Below are 17,601 nucleotides of genomic sequence, written 5' to 3'. Positions count from 1 at the left end.
ACCAGCACAACCCCATCTTGAAGTACACCCAGAGCCCCCTGTACGCCCCGCTGCTGCCCTTTCCCTACGGCAGCCTGGAGCACACCTGTAAGTCCCTCTGTCCAACCTTAGGAACACTCATTACGGTACGCGCTGTCACACACTCACTGACATAATACCCATGAGTAACACTGTTCACACCACACAGTAAGGCATTTAGCTAGTGACTCAACCATGATACCTGCCAAGTCTCAGCCGGCGAGTCAACTGACATAAGGAGGGACAGACGTGTCACCACAAAGTAAACAACCCTCTCTGTCCCTCTCCTAGACCACAGTGGGAAGGGCTATGCCTCGGTGCGGGAGGAGGCGGTAAAGCTCTTCAACTGTCTGCAGCAGCTGGAGTCTGCGCGGGACCCCGTGCCCCTCATCCAGGGCGTGCTGCAGACCTGTCTGGACCTGCGGCCCCTGCGGGACGAGGTCTACTGCCAGCTGGTAAAACAGACCAGCTGCACCCCCTCCCCGCAGACAGCTGCCCATCTGCGCTACTGGCAGCTCCTCGCTACTGGCAGCTCCTCACCTGCATGAGCTGCACCTTTCTGCCCGGTCCCGCCGTGCTCAAGTACCTGCGCTTCCACCTCAAAAGGTGAGCCGCCCACAAACACACCGAATCACCAGTTTGGGAGGAGACGGAGACTAGCAGGGAGAGGCTGGTGAAGGGTAGACCTCATAGGTCACGCGTTACAATGAGCCCGTCCTACGATGTCTATCTCCACCAGCGAGAGGAGACTAGAGTCAGATGTTACATGTATGTCGCTGGAGCAGTTGAACTGTGGCAAGGAGGGGGGGGAGAAAGGGGCATTTTGGGTCGGAGCATAACCAGTAGCAGGGGAACCGGGGGGGGGTGTGTGGGCAGACAGTAGACAGGGAACAGGCGCCAACCCTGCTAACCCACCAGTTCGATATAGTAGCGTGATATTCCCTCACATTGTTACTGCATTGCTTCAGGCAGATCCAATGTTTTAGGAGTGGATTTACAGATCTGAATTAGCCCCTCTGTTAGGCGTGCTAACCTATATTAACAGTGCTAATCTTTAGCCATAAAGCTTCTCCGGAGCGCCGTGTCATAAACTACTCTATATGTTGCTATGTTTATGTCGGTACGTGGTAATAGAACAGTCAGTAATATATAGTGTACTGACGCAGCCACTACTCAGAACTGCTTGCCATGTCTTGTTGTTGGATGTATGTTTGGCATCAACATCCCTGGCATACTTCACTGTCACATAGCTAACGGCCATGCCCCGGGGCGAGAAAACAAGGTGGCGGGTTATGTAGAATGTGCTATATAGAGCTTGGGCTTTCAGGCAGGCTCCCTGGGCCCGAGGTCTTGGTGAGAGTTTGTTGAGACTGGCTCCAGAGCCGGGGCAGAGCCGGGCAGGGGGCCGAGAGCCTCCCTCTGTCCCCCTTGCTACACTGAGAAACCCCCAGGGAATGTCCCCAAGCCGGAGGGAGGACGGAGGCAGCTCTGTGTGGGTGGAGGGTAGGAGGGAAGGGGAGGGGAGGGGGGGGGGGGGTGGATGAGGGGGATGTGGGGCAGACAGAGAGGGATCGCACAGCCTCAGTGGAACATTCCTAATTATGTTTCAGCAGGACAAAACCCACCCTGTGGGCCGTAATGAGAGAGGGAGACAGAGAGGGAAGTCAGAGGGCCCCTCTCTCTCTCTCTCTTTCTCTCTCTCTCTCTCTCTCTCTCTCTTTCTCGCTCTCTCTCGCTCTCTATCTCCGTCTGGCTGAGTTCCTCTCAGTCACCCCCTTTCTTCCTCACTCTGCCTGACTCTCTGTTCTCCCTGCTGTTTATTTTGGGACGGACACTGCAGTGTAATTGCTTCCTTCCTAATTCTTTTCCTCCTTGTTTGTTCTGGGGTTAGCTCATAGCTCTGTCAGGTTGCCTTTCGCACATTCCACATTCTTGCGAGTGTTAAGAGTGTTTTAGGCCTCATGGAGAAGGTGTTCAACCCCACCCCCCCCCCACCCCACACACACACACACACACACACACACCTTCCCTGGTCACTCCACTGGGAGGAAGCGGCGGGTCACTCTGGTTCACGTGAGCGGAAACACCTTTTCCTGTTCGGAGCGCTGCCCAAAGTCAAGCAAGTTTTCTTTGCCTTTTTTTTCCCTCCCCTTTGAAGGATTGAGGGACGTCGAGCCTTTTAAGTCTTCTCTGAGAGCTGAAGTGAGAACATTTGTCATTCCTCGCCTCATTGACTCTCTAACATTGCCAACCCCAAGGAAAATAAAGAACTCGTGTGTTGAATCGAAAGGATGACGCAAAGCCTGTAATTGTAATAACATTACGTTTTACAGGCTCTGAATCAATATCAAAATGAATGACATACTGAAGCTTGCCCTTTTTAAGTACAGTTTCAATTAGTCTGAATTAACACACACACACACACACACACACACACCCCCCACGCTCACTCCCATGTCTCTTCTGTCTGTTCTGCAGGATACAGAGCCAGTGTCCTGACTCTGAGATGGACAACTATGCGTCGTTCATCATGGAAGCCCTGGAGAAGACCAGGTGTCGGGAGTGTGTGCCGTCCTGGGAGGAGATCCAGGTGCTGATGGGGAGGCAGGAGATGCTGTGCACCGTGCACTACCCAGGCCCAGGCTCCTGCCAGCTCCACATCAGCTCTCACACCACCGCCAACGAGGTGAGGGACTGACTTTCTCTTCTGTCTCTGCTGAGAAATCTAGTCAGCCCTCTCCTTCTCTTGTTGGTCTTTTAAAACACTTTGGAGATAAAGTGTTGTCGTCGTCGTCGTCGTCCCCCCCCGAGGTTGGGGACTGTCAGTATACCCGTCTAAGACCCTGTCGCTCCCCCTCTCTCCTCTGTCAGGTGGTGAGGAGGATTTTGGAGAAGCTGGGCCTTCAGGAGAGCCGAAACACGTTTGCCTTGTTCGAGCAGAATACACTCTGGGAGAGGCCCGTAGGGGGAAGCACCATCATCGCAGACATCCTGACCAGGTTTGAAAAGTAAATATGAAAAAAATACCTTTCTATGCCTGTGCCGAGAAAGCTATTTAGAATGAATAGAATTCTCTGAAACTCAGGGGGTGGTTTGTGTATTTATCTTCTTCTGGTCCAACTCCCACACTGAAAGTTATCCATGTCTGTGATAAGTGATGACCTTGCCTTGTCATTTGTCAAACACCCAACATGCTGGGAAACTGGGCTTGTGTCACTGTGTCTATCTGCATGTAAGTGCAGCCGTTGTGCAGTCAAGGTGAAGCTGATGTCATTTGCTTGCGTAAGGCAAAGTCTCACACGAACAGATAAGGAATTTAGCTGGAATAAAAAGGATCAGTGTTTTTCTAAGAGGTGTGTGTGGCCGAGTTGAAGGAGCGTGAGTGACAGGGTAAACATAAACTGGAGCAAATCGCTGTTAGTCATCCTCTACCGCAAGTGATGCTGTCACAGTCTGGAAGGGATGGGGTTGCATTTGATTTAACAAAACAGTGGTGTGTGTGTGTGTGTGTGTGTGTGTGTGTGTGTGTCTGTGTGTCTGTGTGTCTGTGTGTCTGTGTGTCTGTGTGTGTGTGTGTGTGTGTGTGTGTGTGTGTGTGTGTGTGTGTGTGTGTGTGTGTGTGTGTGTGTGCGCGCGTGTATGCATGCGTGTATCGTTCCCACCCATTTCCCCCATCCTAATCCTCTCTGTTCCTCTGCTCTCCAGCCTCTCTGCCAAAGAGCCAGACTCAGACTCCCAGTGGAGACTCTGCTTCAAACTCTACTGCCTGCTGGACTCTGACAGCATATCTGCAGACAGCATTGAGTACCTCTTCCTCTTTGAGCAGGTAACACACCTCACCTTTCTCTGTCTCTCAGATGTAGAAGATGTCGGTTGCTGTTCCAGGACTGATAATGGGGCATAATTTTAACAGCAGTTGCCAGTGACTCATTCCTACTATTTCACTTTATAAGTAGGTTTTACTTAACAGTCATTAAAGTGTTACAATCCGCAATAGTAATAAAACACAATGCTTTAGAAACATGATTATGGCCATTGGCTGCACTGTTGAGAGCTGTGGCCCAACCAGGGTTGAGTTCATTAGTGCATTCTTCCTGTGGACAGTTATAAAATAGTTATGAGCCAGAGTAAAACAGGGTGGGGTACGGTTATGATGGATGGAGGGAATGCATAACTGACGCACTGTCCCCCCTCTCTTCTCTCTCTACCACCACCCCCCCCCCCCCACACCGTCTCTGTCTCTCTTCTCTCTCCCTCCCATCTCTCTCTGTCTCTCTCTCTCTCTCTCTTGCAGTGCCATGAGATGGTGGTGCGAGGTCAGCTTCCAGCCTGTGAGGAGGACCTACAGGCACTGGCTGCCCTGAGGCTACAGTCTGTGATCGGGGACTTCAGCACGCACTCCCCCTGCCCTTCTCTGGACGAGCTCTTCCCCGGCCACATGGTGGAGGCCCGGGTCCTCCTGTCCCTCTCCGCCCCTCCTGCCCTCCCCGCCACCCAACCCCCAGCCCAGGGCTGCCCCCCTCCGCAGCGCTTCCCCGGAGGCCTCCTGGCGGGGGCGCTGTGGAGCCACACGGCCACCGCAGCACACAAGCAGAAGGTGGAGAAGGACCTGTGGCTCCGCAGCAGGCTGAAGGAGGAGGCTGCGGCCATCATGGGCACCGTTGTAGAGCACTGGAAGGGCCTGGCTGGGTACAGCCGGAGGGACAGTATGGCCGCCTACCTCACCATCGCACGCCAGTGGTCAGGGTTTGGCTGCACACTCTACGAGGTGGACTTCTACATTGTGAGCACATCGCCTTTGTCAACTCAGTCTCCACTCTCTGCTTGGATAATTGAGTAGAAACATAGACCACATTGCCCTGGTCTAATTACTCTCTCTCTCTCTCTCCCTCTCTCTCTCTCTCTCTCTCTCTCTCTCTCCCTCTCTCTCTCTCTCTCTCTCTCTCTCTCTCTCCCTCCCTCCCTCCCTCCCTCTCTAGAGCTCAACTGGAAGTTTCTCTCAGAAGCTGTGGCTGGGTGTGGCTGCTACGTCAGTGTCTCTGTACAGGCAGGGTGAGGCCGAAGCGCTGGAGTCCTTCACCTACGGCCAGATCTGCTCTTATGGCGTCTCCGACAGCAACACCTTCAAAATCACTGCTGGCGACCGCGACCTGCTGTTTGAAACCACCAAGGTAGACATCTGAACACAACACTGCTAGGGCGTGTGTGTGTGTGTGTGTGTGTGTGTGTGTGTGTGTGTGTGTGTGTGTGTGTGTGTGTGTGTGTGTCTGTGTCTGTGTCTGTGTGTGTGTGTGTGTGTGTGTGTAGCTGTGATGTCATAGCTGCATAGCAGACTCTGTGGGTGGAATTAAAACTGAAAAAGGGTGTTTGAACGTGGTCAAGCTGTACTGCTAGCAGCTCACAGCACATGAGCGGTGACCTGAGACCCAATCCCCACCTTCGCCTTTCCTACTCTGTGTCCCTCTATTGATCCCCTCAACGACTTCATGTCTGTCTAAAAAAAAAAAAGACAAAATATGAAAGGAGGAGTGGATGTCTACTCTCCTATTCCATTTAAGAGTACATCGCCTGCGTTGTAAAGATTAGATTTGTTGGCCTGCAGCAGTGAGATGATGTGTGTTCTGAATGAGCCTCTTCTTCCTTATCACCGTAATGAGTTGTGCACATGTCATTGAATCAACCACACTCTGCTCATGATATTCCACCCACAGTAATTAATCCCTACTAAAAGGAGAGTACACAACCTGACTCACGCTCCGACCAGAATCAACCACTAGACATTTTACTTCCTGTTAAATAGCCAACTGGGGGGGAGTTTTATTACTGTGGTCAGACTAAAATATTAGCCCAAAACATTTCCAAGAAACCCGGATATTTCCCCAAAACAGCTCCTTCTTTTTTTTCCGTGAGAACAAATCATCCCTTCACCCGGCAGATTTTCTTGCATCTTCCCACGCGGAACAAAGCTCTCTCTGTGATCTCTCACGGGGGAAACAAAAGTGGCTTTTATTTATTTATTGGTGCAGCAGAACAGGCAAATTAAAGGGCAACTAAAAGAGGGCGCTGTTTTTTTATGAACACATTGCTCTGTCATAAATGCCATAGGATTGGAGCAGAGTGGGCAGGGAGCTAGAGGGGAAGAGATTTGCATGGGGTGATTATGGTTAGGCTCGGAGTGAGGGGTTAAGGCAAGGTTAGCAGCTGATGTTGCAGAGGGTAAGACTCTGGGAGCTGTAGACTGGGGTAGGGATTAAGCTAGAGTGAGGGTTAGGCTAGGGCTCACACAGTATTTAGGAGAAGAGTTGGATATGCGGTGATGGTATTAACAGGGTCAGGGCCTGGGGATCAGCATGACTGAATGACACAATGAGCCAATGTAATATCTTGCAGTGACCTTCACCACTGTTATAAAAACCCAGCTGAATAACAGATGACACAACAATGAAATATCTATCTGTATGCACTGCCTTTGTGTGTGCGTGTGTGCGTGTGCGTGTGCGTGTGTGCGCGTGCATGCTTGTTCTTGCTGCAGACTATGCCAAAGCACATCATGCTCTGAACATCTCTTGAGGATTCTGTTCCAGCAGCTGGATGACATCATCTCTCCCCTCCCCTCTGTGACAGTGCCAGACACAGACACTGAGAAAGCCACTCCTCAAAACACTGCCACCAGTCTGACTCTCTTTCTCTTCCCTCCTCTCTCTCTCTCTCTCTCTCTCTCTCTCTCTCCCCTCTGTCTGTCTGTCGCAGCTGACTGAGATCATGCAGCTGATGAATGCCTACTTCAGTGCCATCCGTTGCCAACGTGGGAGAGGGGATGACGTGGGCATCACAGAGGGGACAGAGGTGGGCTTCCACCACCTCCCCCCGACGCCCACCCCCACCTTGCTGGAACTGCCCTCACACCCCGTGTGAGGAGCCCCCCTGTCCTCCACACAGCCCCAGCCAAGTTCAGCCCCCCAGCCCTCTGGACCCTGCGTCTCCTCCACTGGGAACAGCACAGCAGCCAAAACAAAGAGAGTGCTGTTTTTACTCCTCATCCGTGAAAATAAACCTCGCAGAGCTTTCCAACTGAAGGAGCAGGGAGAGGGGAGGAGGGCCGGAGAAGGGGGCCTGTTTTGTAAGTGAGGCTAAAAACCCACAGAAACCATTGTGGGTGCTGATGAGGTGTCGTCGTCCCCCACCCATCCTGTCACGCAACCTCTGTTACCACACGTTAGAGCACCCCCCGCCCCCCCCCCCCCCCACACACACACACACACCGCCCACTCAACGATGTAAAGCATATACCGTGATCTTCTGAAACTCACTTATTGCTACTTTAGAGTGACAGTCACCAGCGGCAAGAGCTGACAAACTGTTAAACATAAGCTGTGCTACTCCCCTGTGTCAGAGGAGAGGAGAGGGGAGGAGAGGAGAGGAGGAGCAGTGTTGGTGGACACGGTACTTCTCTCTCTGTGTTCTGTCTTTCCTAGAGAGTGATCCCTCATGCACTGCTGGAATAGTGGGGGGGAATACTCAGCCTCGCACCAACACCGTCACCTCCCTCTCTCTCACACACACACACACACACACACACACTCGGCACGCACACACACTCTTCTGAAAAAGGGTCTGTTTTTTTTTTTTTAAGAGCCCGGCCAGGCTTGCATTACCTGGAACTGTTGAGGCAGCAAGTCGTGTGAACTTGAACTGGAAACAGATGTTGAGTTCAGTAAGTCACTCTGGCTGTCATGGACATCTAGTGAAACTCCTCCCCCTGGGATTAGCAGTTGTGTGTGATAAAGGATGGGAACCTTTTTTTGGCTGAGACATTCAGGGGCCGAGCGAAAGCTGTTTGACACAAATCAAAGGATCTCGGGCCATGTCTGTGTTTATACCAAATGCTCAGATTTCTCGCCGGTTGTGCTTCTTGTCTGAGCTGTAATACTCAACATGAAACTGTGTCCCCACTTTGGCTAACACTTGATTGGAGCATTTAGATTTTGTAGTCGTTATTATACTGATCTTAAAACCTTCAGTTTTAACTGGTATTCGCCTGCCTGTGCAGATTTAATTCAGATCGTTATTTTATTATAAGCAGCGCTCATATAAGAATCTATGTGCCCACGTCAGCCCCAAGTCAGTAATATGGACCATCACATTGTATTGTGTAATTAGCACTCATCCACAATACACCCCTGTCTACCCTCCCCCTGCTGTGCAAATACAGAACCAATGGTGTTCTGTCCGTTGATGCTTTCAAAGTGTCATTTACGTGTGTGTACTGTCCACTTTGTGACACATTGTGTGTTTTTGTTTTTATAAGTTTTGAGTTCTTTGTCCCCTTTTTATGTCTTAATCGAGGACCTAGCTGTGTTTTGTATTTTTAGATTTGCTTTTAATGATCACAAAACCATGAATGCCTCTTCTTTAGATCCATTAGGTCGCTATCCTGATCAGAGATGTTGATCATGTGTAGATTACCCTGCTACTAAACAGCAGATTGCCTTTCTGGTTTCACGACCTGGGTGTTAAACTTACAGCCAGTAGCCAAAGTGTTGCAAAGTCATGTGTTTGAACATGGACCAAAGATGTTATGTTAGATATAAAATATCCACTCAAAACAAACTAAAATTTTACACCCCAACTCATATTGCCGGTTGGTATCCATAGCCACCACCATTGTTCAGTTGACTATTGTCTTGTATTGTAATAGGCTATTGTTTTAGTTACCCAGGCGGCGGTGGTGGTGTTTTCTAGGGATGTTGTCTCCCTCATCAAGACCCATGATGGCCATTCAGCCCCTGGCCTTCGCCCCCCAACAACCCCAGACTCTGTGGTCTTCCTCGGGAGGAAGGTTTGGATTAGCCAATGCACAGCCAGCCCTCCCTTCTCCACATGCAGGCACTGTCCATCGCTTTTTCTACTGCGGCTGCAGGCAGCTCCGTTCACTGTGTCTGAGCTACATGTAACTATGAAGAGGTAGGAAAGAAATCCAGCGAAAGGTGACTTTGCTTTGTTTGTATGCTGCATGGTACCCTCTTTATGTAACGTGTGTATAGTCAATTGCACTATTGTTTGTTTAACTTGGATGTGCAATAAAAAACTATAAATACTGTATGTAATTAATAAAAGCAGCTCCATTGTACCATATTCATTGTGCTTTGTATTATTGCGTTGACAAGCAGGGCTCATTCCCACAGAAATCTGCAGACACACTCACTGATGCCTACTGGAGCAGTTGGAAGTCCATTGTTTTCAACCTGAGACGTTTTGCAGAGGGGTGAATTTTTGGCGCCAGCAGCCACAGTTCTAAAAGCCGCCTCTGAAAGGAGTCTCAGGATGAAAACAATGGACTGGTTGAGCAAATGTCACAGAGTGCCTCTGCGTTCCTCTGTGCTAATGAGCCTTAAAAGTAGTGAGTTTGATGCAGGATTAGTGGTGCTGGTGCACAACAGCTCCAGGTGAGTAATAAAGCTTCGTGTAGCATTTCCCTGAAATGTTATTTGGTATTGGGGAAACTGGAGACTCACTTTCAAAGGTCAAATTCTTGTGGGATTAGATTGATGGTGCAAGAACAACATCCTCAATGCAATAATCATACATGCCACAGTTTGGTCCATACAGATAGCAATGACACCTTGTCATAGAAAAACATCTTTATTAATAATTTCACAACTCTAGCAAACATACACAAAAGCTCAACATGAAACGGTATATACACTGGGATGCCTAAAAATGAGAGATATTGTACATTTAACGTTTCTTGATGCACTTCAGAAAGTATACACACAGGCAGCAGGTTGAAATGTTCAACTGAATTGTGCTGCACCAGTGTAAAGACACAACCTGACAAATGTACAGTCAGTTCCAGGAAACAACTTGAATGTCATCCTAGCAGTGACCACTGCTATACAGCTGGTTTGGTATAAGTGAGATTTAAAACCGTGATGGTCTTGCATAGTATGTACAGCAGGAACTGAAGAGGTGTATTGTATATCTCGTGAAAGCTTGACTATCGTGGCGTCTGGTGGGGATCATCAGGGGGTCTTAGCGTGCATTCATTTAAGCACACAGCATACTGAGCAGGTAGAACAACATTTCAGAAATGTTTGGAGCACAAGGGGGGGGGTTATTATGTTGTAATTTCTAAACCCATAAGCTAACACAGGTGTTTCTCAGGCTGTCACCGCAAAGCAACAATACGCAAACCAGAGATATATGACAGTATAAAAATAGACCAAAACAAGGCAATGAGATCCAGAATCAGAGGAGGAGAGACAGAAGAGAGAAAAGACTGAGAGTGAGAGTGTGTGTCAGAGAGAAAACTAGTTATTCACTACTATTCATAACCATCAGTGGGGGGATTGGATACAGGCACAGAAATATAGGTTTTGGTTTGTCCCCAAACAGCTACAGAACGAGGGGAAGAAAAGCTGTCGGGACATCTGTTGTCACTCTATAGGACTCTGCGATGACAGCATGGGGCACAAGAGTGAGGCAACTAGCTCAGCCCTGTCCCTTGGTTGGGCTGTAGAGTGGGACCCAGGTCAGATGACGGGAGGTGTCCTCACTGCTCCTGCGTACCCCAGGAGATGTAGTCGGGGCGCGTAGCTGCGCTGTACTCGTCTATGAGCTGCTGGACCACCTCACGGGAGTTGTCCAGCTCGTCAAAGTTGTCCTTGAATATGTCCTCCTTGCGGAACTGCTCCAGGAAGGCCTCGCGCTTGCGCAGCTTGTCGTACTGCTTGCACGTCCGCTCAAACAGCTGCGGCGAGGGGAAGAGAGGGCAGAGGCAGCAGTGACATAACCAGCCATGACCGGTTACACCTCAATCAACACACCTCATTACCATCACTTACTGAGGACATTAAACATCTTCATTGACATCCATTATCTATTCTATGATCGATGACTCACCCCAGACGTTTATAGATGTTGGTACATTGGCCTGGTTGCCAAGTGCAAGATATAATAAAAGGGTGTGTGTGTGTGGGGGGGGGGGGGGCAGGGGGGGGGCGCGGGACTTACAGAGGAGATGCTGGTGTGATTGGCCATCATCAGGCCGCTGACACGGTGGGCGGAGGGCAGGTAAGGGGACTTCCTGGACAAGGCCACCTGGATGCTGGCGGGACCCCAGGGGATGAAACTGGCCAGCTTACGCTCCCGGATCCTCTGAAGGCTTTTGTGGACCTGCAGTCACGGAATCATACCACAACCAATGGTTACACACATACTTGTCGATAGAGAGATTCTCTCTCACACTTGGCATTTAAAATGTTATGTTATTGACGATGTACAGTGTTTTATCAATGTGCAAATAGTTAAAGTACAGATAGTTAAATATGAGTTGGTTTTGGACAGTGTGCACATAGCCTGTATTCTCTTCAGAGCCAAGTCTGCCTATGGCGACCTTTCTCAATAGCAAGGCTACGCTCGCTGAGTGCGTACGTAGTCAAAGCTTTTCTTAGTGTTGGGTCGGTCACAGTGGTCAGGTATTCTGCCACTGTGTACTCTCTGTTTCGGGCCAGATAGCATTCCAGTTTTCTTTGTTTCATGGTTGATTCTTTCCAATGGGTCAAGTAAAAATTATCTTTTTGTTTTCTCATAATTTGGTTGGATCTAATTGGTGTTGCTGTTCTTGGGGCTTTGTGGGGTCTGTTTTTGTGAACAAAGGCCCAGAACCAGCTGGCTGAGGGAACTCTTCTCAAGGTTAATCTCTCTGTAGGTGATAGCATTGTTATGGAAGAATCTGTGCAGAAGATCTAAGTGCTGCTGTAGACCCTCCTTGGTTGGGGATAGAAGCACCAGATCATCTGCAAACAGCAGACATTTGATTTCAGAGTCCAGTAAGGTGAGGCCGGGTGCTGCAGACTGCTCTAGTGCCCTTGACATTTCATTGATATAAATTCATTGATATCTCTCTCTCTCTCACCTGGGTGGGGTCCACCTCTCCCTGGATGATGTTGAGGATGGCGATGTAACAGTGGTTGGTCTGGCGGTCTCTGCCTGTAGACACCATGACGTTCTTGGGCTGCAGCAGCCTCCTCATCACGTCCAGCACTGTGGTCTTCCTCACACTGGCCACCTGGGAGGATGAAGGAAACAGGAGGATTACACCTATGAAAAGAGTGCCTTTTCAGTAGATGATATAAAAATAATAATAATAATAAAAAGAAGACGATATTACAATAATTTATAAACTTATCAATGACGCATTCATTTACGCGGTCACTGAAAACTACTCACCGACTGGTCAGTGGTTAGCGGTGTGTAGCCAGTCATGAGGAAGTGGAGGCGGGGTGTGGGGATGAGCGAAGCAATCAGACCAATGAGATCATTGTTCATGTATCCTGGGTAACGCAAAGTGGTCGTGCTGGCTGACATGATGGTGGAAACCTATGGAGAGAAAGACGGTTTTTTTCAAACGTGAAAATTAGGCTTGCTTTTCTTTATTGGAGGGAAATAATGCTGGTGGTCACACGTAAGAAACATTGCCCAGCGTGGTGGGGATCCCGACAAGGAACACCATTCTTGAAAGTGCATGTGGCAGGTTGGCAGGAAGATGATAGGCGTTTCTGTCTGAAATCTTTCAGCAACATTTCAAAAAAGCTGTTGGGGAGTGTGAAATCCAGACATGCGAGTGACTTGTCAAACGAGTTTATTTGGCTATGAGCGTGATCTACTTCACTCACACTGTTTGCCTAATTCCCAGGTCAAGTTCAGCAAGTTCACTCCAAAATTTCCATTTGAAAACATGTTCCACTGTTGGAACCTACTGAACAAAACCCAGGGTAGGGCCACTAGCTGAGGTGGATGCTCTGAGCCCTGAGGTACAGTTATCAATCAACTCACCAGCTGGTTGATCTGGGAGAAGGAGGGGTTCTGGATGTGCAGTCTGTCTGTGGCGATGCGATTCAGAGCCGTGTTATCCAGCACCACCTGACACACACAGAGACAAGGGGCACATGTCAAATAAGAAGAGAAGGTTTAGGAGGTAGAAACAAAACAGTGACAAGGAGAGAGACTCAGCATTAAAGCAGGAGAGAGAACCACAAGAGGGAGATAGTCACAAAAGAGAGAGAGACTGCAACAGGGGATTTGACAAGACAAAGAGAGTTAAGAACCTCATATAGGCAAGATAGACAAGTTCAACTCCAGTAAAACTGAGAGAGACTGGTTAACAGTGGTCTTTGACAGCGGTGGCCCAGTCCTGATGGGTAGAGTAGACACAGTGGGCTGTCTATGCGAGGAGGAGGACTGCTCATAGGCTCACTGTGCGTCACTAACAGGGGAGCCAGTTCTCCTGCAGATTCTATTAGCCCTTTAGCTAACCCAATAAACCTGAGGGCCTTATGCAAGCTCTTAGAGGAAGTAGATATTAGAGAGGAAACAATATTAGACTGTCAGAGCATCTCGGACTAATACAACCATCAATCTAAGACTTAATCATCCAGAAGAGTAATTCCTGAACGCTGGCGCTGCACCCCCGGTTTCATCATTAGCCTCACACAAGAGCTGTGGGGTAAACAATTATTTCTGTGGCAGTATGATCATTAAAAACTATTAATGTGTGTGTCTCTCTCTCTCTCTCTCTCTCTCGTTGCCAGGGAACCTGTCTGAGACACTGAGTGAAATGCATTTACATCGTGAGTGTTTTGAGAACACCTATGGCTTGATGGGGATGAAGGGAGGTTATTGGGATATGAGGATATGAGTGATATTCAGTGATACAGAAACATCAAAGTTGTGCTAAGAATTTTTTTTGTCTTAATGACATTTTAACAACGGAAGGGCACAAGGGGATGTTCTCAGAAAAGCCTGATGTTACATCATAATCATATGGGTATGGGATTGATATGATTTTCCTTTTCCAGGAAACAACTATTTGTTACTCTCCATACTAGCATAACCAGAGGAAAACAAGATACACAGAAAAGAGTATGCACCTGTGTGTGTGTGTGTGTGTGTGTGTGTGTGTGTGTGTGTGTGTGTGTATTTCTTACTCACCACACAGTCTGCATTCTGGGTGAGCCTCTTCAGTGTGAGCAGCGAGTTGTACGGCTGTACGACCACGTCGCTCATCTCGTCCTGGTTAGGGAACACAGAGTATGTCTGGACCAGCTTCTTAGGGTACCTGGAAAGCAGACAGAAAGGAACATCACACACCAGTCCACAGAAAGAGCTCAAATGACAGAGGAAACACTAAAGGTGCCCCTAGTGAGAGGGAAAGAGTGCCGTGTTTAATAACACACTGGAAATATGATGCTAGAATTGGGCCAGTTTATTCTCTACCTTTCTACAAGTTGGAAACTCATCCTACTGTGTGTGTGTGTGCGTGCGTCCGTACCTGTCATTGAGTCTCTCCAGCAGGTAGGATCCCAGACCTGAACCGGTTCCCCCTGCAATGGAGTGACACAGGACGAACCCCTGTAACAAAAAAAACAAAAAACGTATTTACCATATACCCAGTGTGTTGGGTGCATATATGTCTGAGTGAGTGAGTGAGTGAGTGAGTGAGTGTCCCTGCCTCCCTCTTTCTCCACGTTGCCTGTAGGTGAAAAGGCCGCCCCACCCCACAAAGAGGCTCTCTCTCCCTCCCACACACAGCCCTGTAATACCTGCCTTCCACTCCAGCCTAGCTAGCTATTACTACCACCAAACACCCTGCACGCCACACCCTAACAAACACACACACACACACACACAATAATAATGTGGGGTCATAACGAGAATGGGCAACAGAAATTACACAGACCTCCGTGGGTAAACCTGCTGTTGTTTTAAGGGAGGCAACTTTAAGGCTGGCAATTTAGGAATGTTTTTAAAAAGCTAGAAATAACAGTGCATGGCACAAGCTTTACTAGTTTAAGATGACGTGTGTGGGCTCACATCTTACAAGTACTCTCTATTAAGTTCCTCATTCTATGCCCAAAGAAAGCCTACTTTCCACCATAGCTGAACAGCAGGGGACAAGAAAACGATATTCTTTCACACGTCACATAACGTCAGTCACATATGGAGGCAATCAGGAAGTGTCTAATTCTGTTAAGGCAGAAAAAAAAATCCCCTCCCCTTTTCATTTTCCCCCCAGAATTCTCCTCATGTGAGACAGGATATGCACTGCAGTCAGTGTGTGAAAATGAGATGGGGACTTTGTTGGAGTGTTTCCAAGCTCCAGCAGACATTCATTCTCCTCCTTTCATTCCCCCCCCCCCCCCCCCCCCCTCCTCCTCCTCCTCCTCCTCCTCCCACACACCCCCTTCAGCAGCATCTATAAACCAATCAGGGACTGAGAAACCAGGGGCTTGCCTCCAAACTGTCACTGCCATCCGCCTCTCTGTCGATGATATCAAAGATGTCTTCATGGATTTTCTCACCCTGCAAATGACAAGCCAAACAAATCAGAGAGCATTTAAAAAACATAGATTGTTGGTACTGTATATGTACATGTGTGACAACTAGGGGGACCTCTGAGCTAACACTACCTTCCCCAATACTACATACTAATAAAGAATCCACTTCTTGTTAATATAATGTAATCTGTCTTAATGTTAAAGATTCTGCTCTCTAAAATGTTCTTGCCCCTGGTACCACTAGGACTAAGAACATAAAGACCTCTTCCCAGGGTTGCCAACTTTCAGGAGTAAGTGAGAGTGAGATTTCTTGATATTATTAGAGTGGGCACAAAAACCCTGTCAGGGGTGGGGTCTGGGGGGTTCTCCCCCTGAAATAGCTTTGCCTCATAAAGCTAATTTCAAGCAATTCTAGGTATGTTGCTGTGACTCATGATCAGCAGTGGGAGGAAAAATTGCTCAAATATGTTACTATCATTATCAAACATACACCTCAGATTAAGTGCTTTTATGTCACCAGGGACTCATTGAAATGCTATCCGAATTTGCTCCCGCAAGCAGCGCAGCCATATCCAGGTCCACACGGAGGTGAGTTCGGAATATCCACCAGCCAGGTGCGTGCTACGTCGTAGAACACAGGTTTTAGGCAGAAAATAACAGAGAGGTATGCAAGTCTGTACAGTGCAAATTACAAGACAGAGGTTCATTTAATGAATAATAGTGTGTATTTTGGATTGTAGGATAGTGGTAAATTGTTGGCGTGAGACTGTGAGAGGGGGGGTCCAAATTGTGAGTGTCAAGATCAATCCATGAGAGTTGGCAACCCTGCCTTCCTTCCATACTTATTTCACACAGTCACCTGTGAAAAGCCACTGGCCCAGTTGTTGCCCGCCCCCCCGCCATGCTCTGACAAGTAGATATTCTCTGGGTTGTACAGGTTGGCGTAGGGGGAGTTGAGGATGGAGTGGATCACCCTGGGCTCCAGATCCAAAAGTACAGCTCTTGGGATGTAGTGCTCATCATCAGCCTGTGGGTTGTATGGAGAGGTAAGAAAGGCTTACTTGTACCACAGGGTAGCAAGGCATGTATGACAATATCAGTAGGCAATCAGTCTGGAAGTGACTGTCAGTAGCTGGAATCCCAACTGCCATGAGTTATACTATTGCACCATCTAGTGGACAATAATTATGTAGGCTGCAGCATCACGTCACTTTTCCCATTCATACCTCAGCTTCAACACTTATTTTGTAAAGTGGGTGGCTTATGCACAAATGTAACGGTAGTGTTGGTTTATCCATGTATATGAAAGCAACCTGATGTCAGTTATAACCCGACCAATTAGACAAAGCCAACCCCACCCAGCTAACATTTTTGAGCACGAGGGCCAGCACTGTTAAATACTGCCAAATACTTTGAAGGCATTGCCACTTACTTAGCATAGCTACCTAAGCTCATTTATACCTGATAGAAGAAGACATCCTTCCTGTCGGTGCCCTCTGTGGCGAACTCCTCCACTATCCCCTCGGGACTGATGCCATGCTCCGCACAGAGCTGCTTCCAAAACTCAAAACCAACTTTAAGAGAACAGGGAAATTAACATCCAAACAGCGCATGGGGTCTGTCTCATATTAAGCACATTTCCTGACGCAGCCATGTAGGTAGACTGTGTGTAACTAACACACACACACACACACACACACACACACACACACACACACACACACACACACACACACACACACACACACACACACACACACACACACACACACACACACACACACACACACACACACACACACACACACACACCTTGATAGCGAACTATGAGCTCTTGTTTATGTATGGTGTGACAGCACCTAGCTACTTAGCCAAACCTGTCAAGTACCAATACAATATGCTCTGGGTTAGCTCAGCTAGCTAAGTTAGCGTAGAAGGCTACATCTGAAGCAAGGGAAGACAATTGACCGTACTTTGGTTTCCACATTGTCCTAGTTGAAGTGTTATGATTTCCCGCGGCATCTTCGTCTTTCAACAAATCCACCGAAGAACGATTTGTGATCGGAGAGACTGCTGTCAATCCGACTATTCTGTCTAGCAAACGATTTGTAGATGACTTGCCTCTGCTCCTTCCCGCTTGGAAACAACACAAATACCGCATAAATGGAGTCACTACAACGGCAAATGTTTTTTTGCGCAAACTCAAACGTAGGGTTGCATTCGAGAAAGCAAATTTGCTAGAATC

General features: G+C 48.3%; 2 protein-coding genes across 2 annotated transcripts in view; one reads left to right on the top strand and one right to left on the bottom strand.

Moving 5' to 3' along the window:
• Positions 1-9,144, top strand: part of plekhh3 (pleckstrin homology, MyTH4 and FERM domain containing H3) — a 29,163-nt gene extending 20,019 nt beyond the window's left edge. Inside the window, exons 7-14 of the mRNA XM_083676478.1 lie at positions 6-87; positions 310-624; positions 2,497-2,704; positions 2,890-3,026; positions 3,724-3,844; positions 4,313-4,801; positions 4,998-5,189; positions 6,769-9,144. Coding sequence (XP_083532604.1) covers positions 6-87; positions 310-624; positions 2,497-2,704; positions 2,890-3,026; positions 3,724-3,844; positions 4,313-4,801; positions 4,998-5,189; positions 6,769-6,933 — 1,709 coding nt within the window. The 3' untranslated portion in view covers positions 6,934-9,144. The remainder of the gene's footprint in view (positions 1-5; positions 88-309; positions 625-2,496; positions 2,705-2,889; positions 3,027-3,723; positions 3,845-4,312; positions 4,802-4,997; positions 5,190-6,768) is intronic.
• Positions 9,145-9,664: 520 nt separating this feature from the next.
• Positions 9,665-17,509, bottom strand: tubg1 (tubulin, gamma 1). The gene is made up of 11 exons (XM_083676678.1): positions 17,330-17,509; positions 16,818-16,930; positions 16,216-16,383; positions 15,313-15,381; positions 14,351-14,430; positions 14,011-14,137; positions 12,856-12,942; positions 12,250-12,399; positions 11,936-12,088; positions 11,032-11,193; positions 9,665-10,768 (listed from the first exon to the last, which is right to left on the bottom strand). Exons 1-11 carry the CDS (start codon positions 17,376-17,378, stop codon positions 10,571-10,573), a joined length of 1,356 nt encoding a protein of 451 aa, XP_083532804.1. The 5' UTR covers positions 17,379-17,509; the 3' UTR covers positions 9,665-10,570.
• Positions 17,510-17,601: the final 92 nt, after the last annotated feature.

This window comes from Argentina silus (genome assembly GCF_951799395.1).
Source record: "Argentina silus genome assembly, chromosome: 9".
Lineage (NCBI taxonomy): Eukaryota > Metazoa > Chordata > Actinopteri > Argentiniformes > Argentinidae > Argentina > Argentina silus.
Note: the sequence above shows the minus strand (reverse complement) of the source record. Positions and strands in the feature narration are given on the sequence as shown.

Coding starts and splice junctions, on each gene's coding strand:
- tubg1 (XM_083676678.1), bottom strand. CDS start 17,378: ATGCCGCGGGAAATCATAACACTTCAACTAGGACAATGTGGAAACCAA. Junction 14,431..15,312: donor ATGGCAGTGACAGTTTGGAG/GCAAGCCCCTGG, acceptor TTTTTGTTACAG/GGGTTCGTCCTGTGTCACTC. Junction 12,089..12,249: donor CGCTAACCACTGACCAGTCG/GTGAGTAGTTTT, acceptor TCATCCTCCCAG/GTGGCCAGTGTGAGGAAGAC.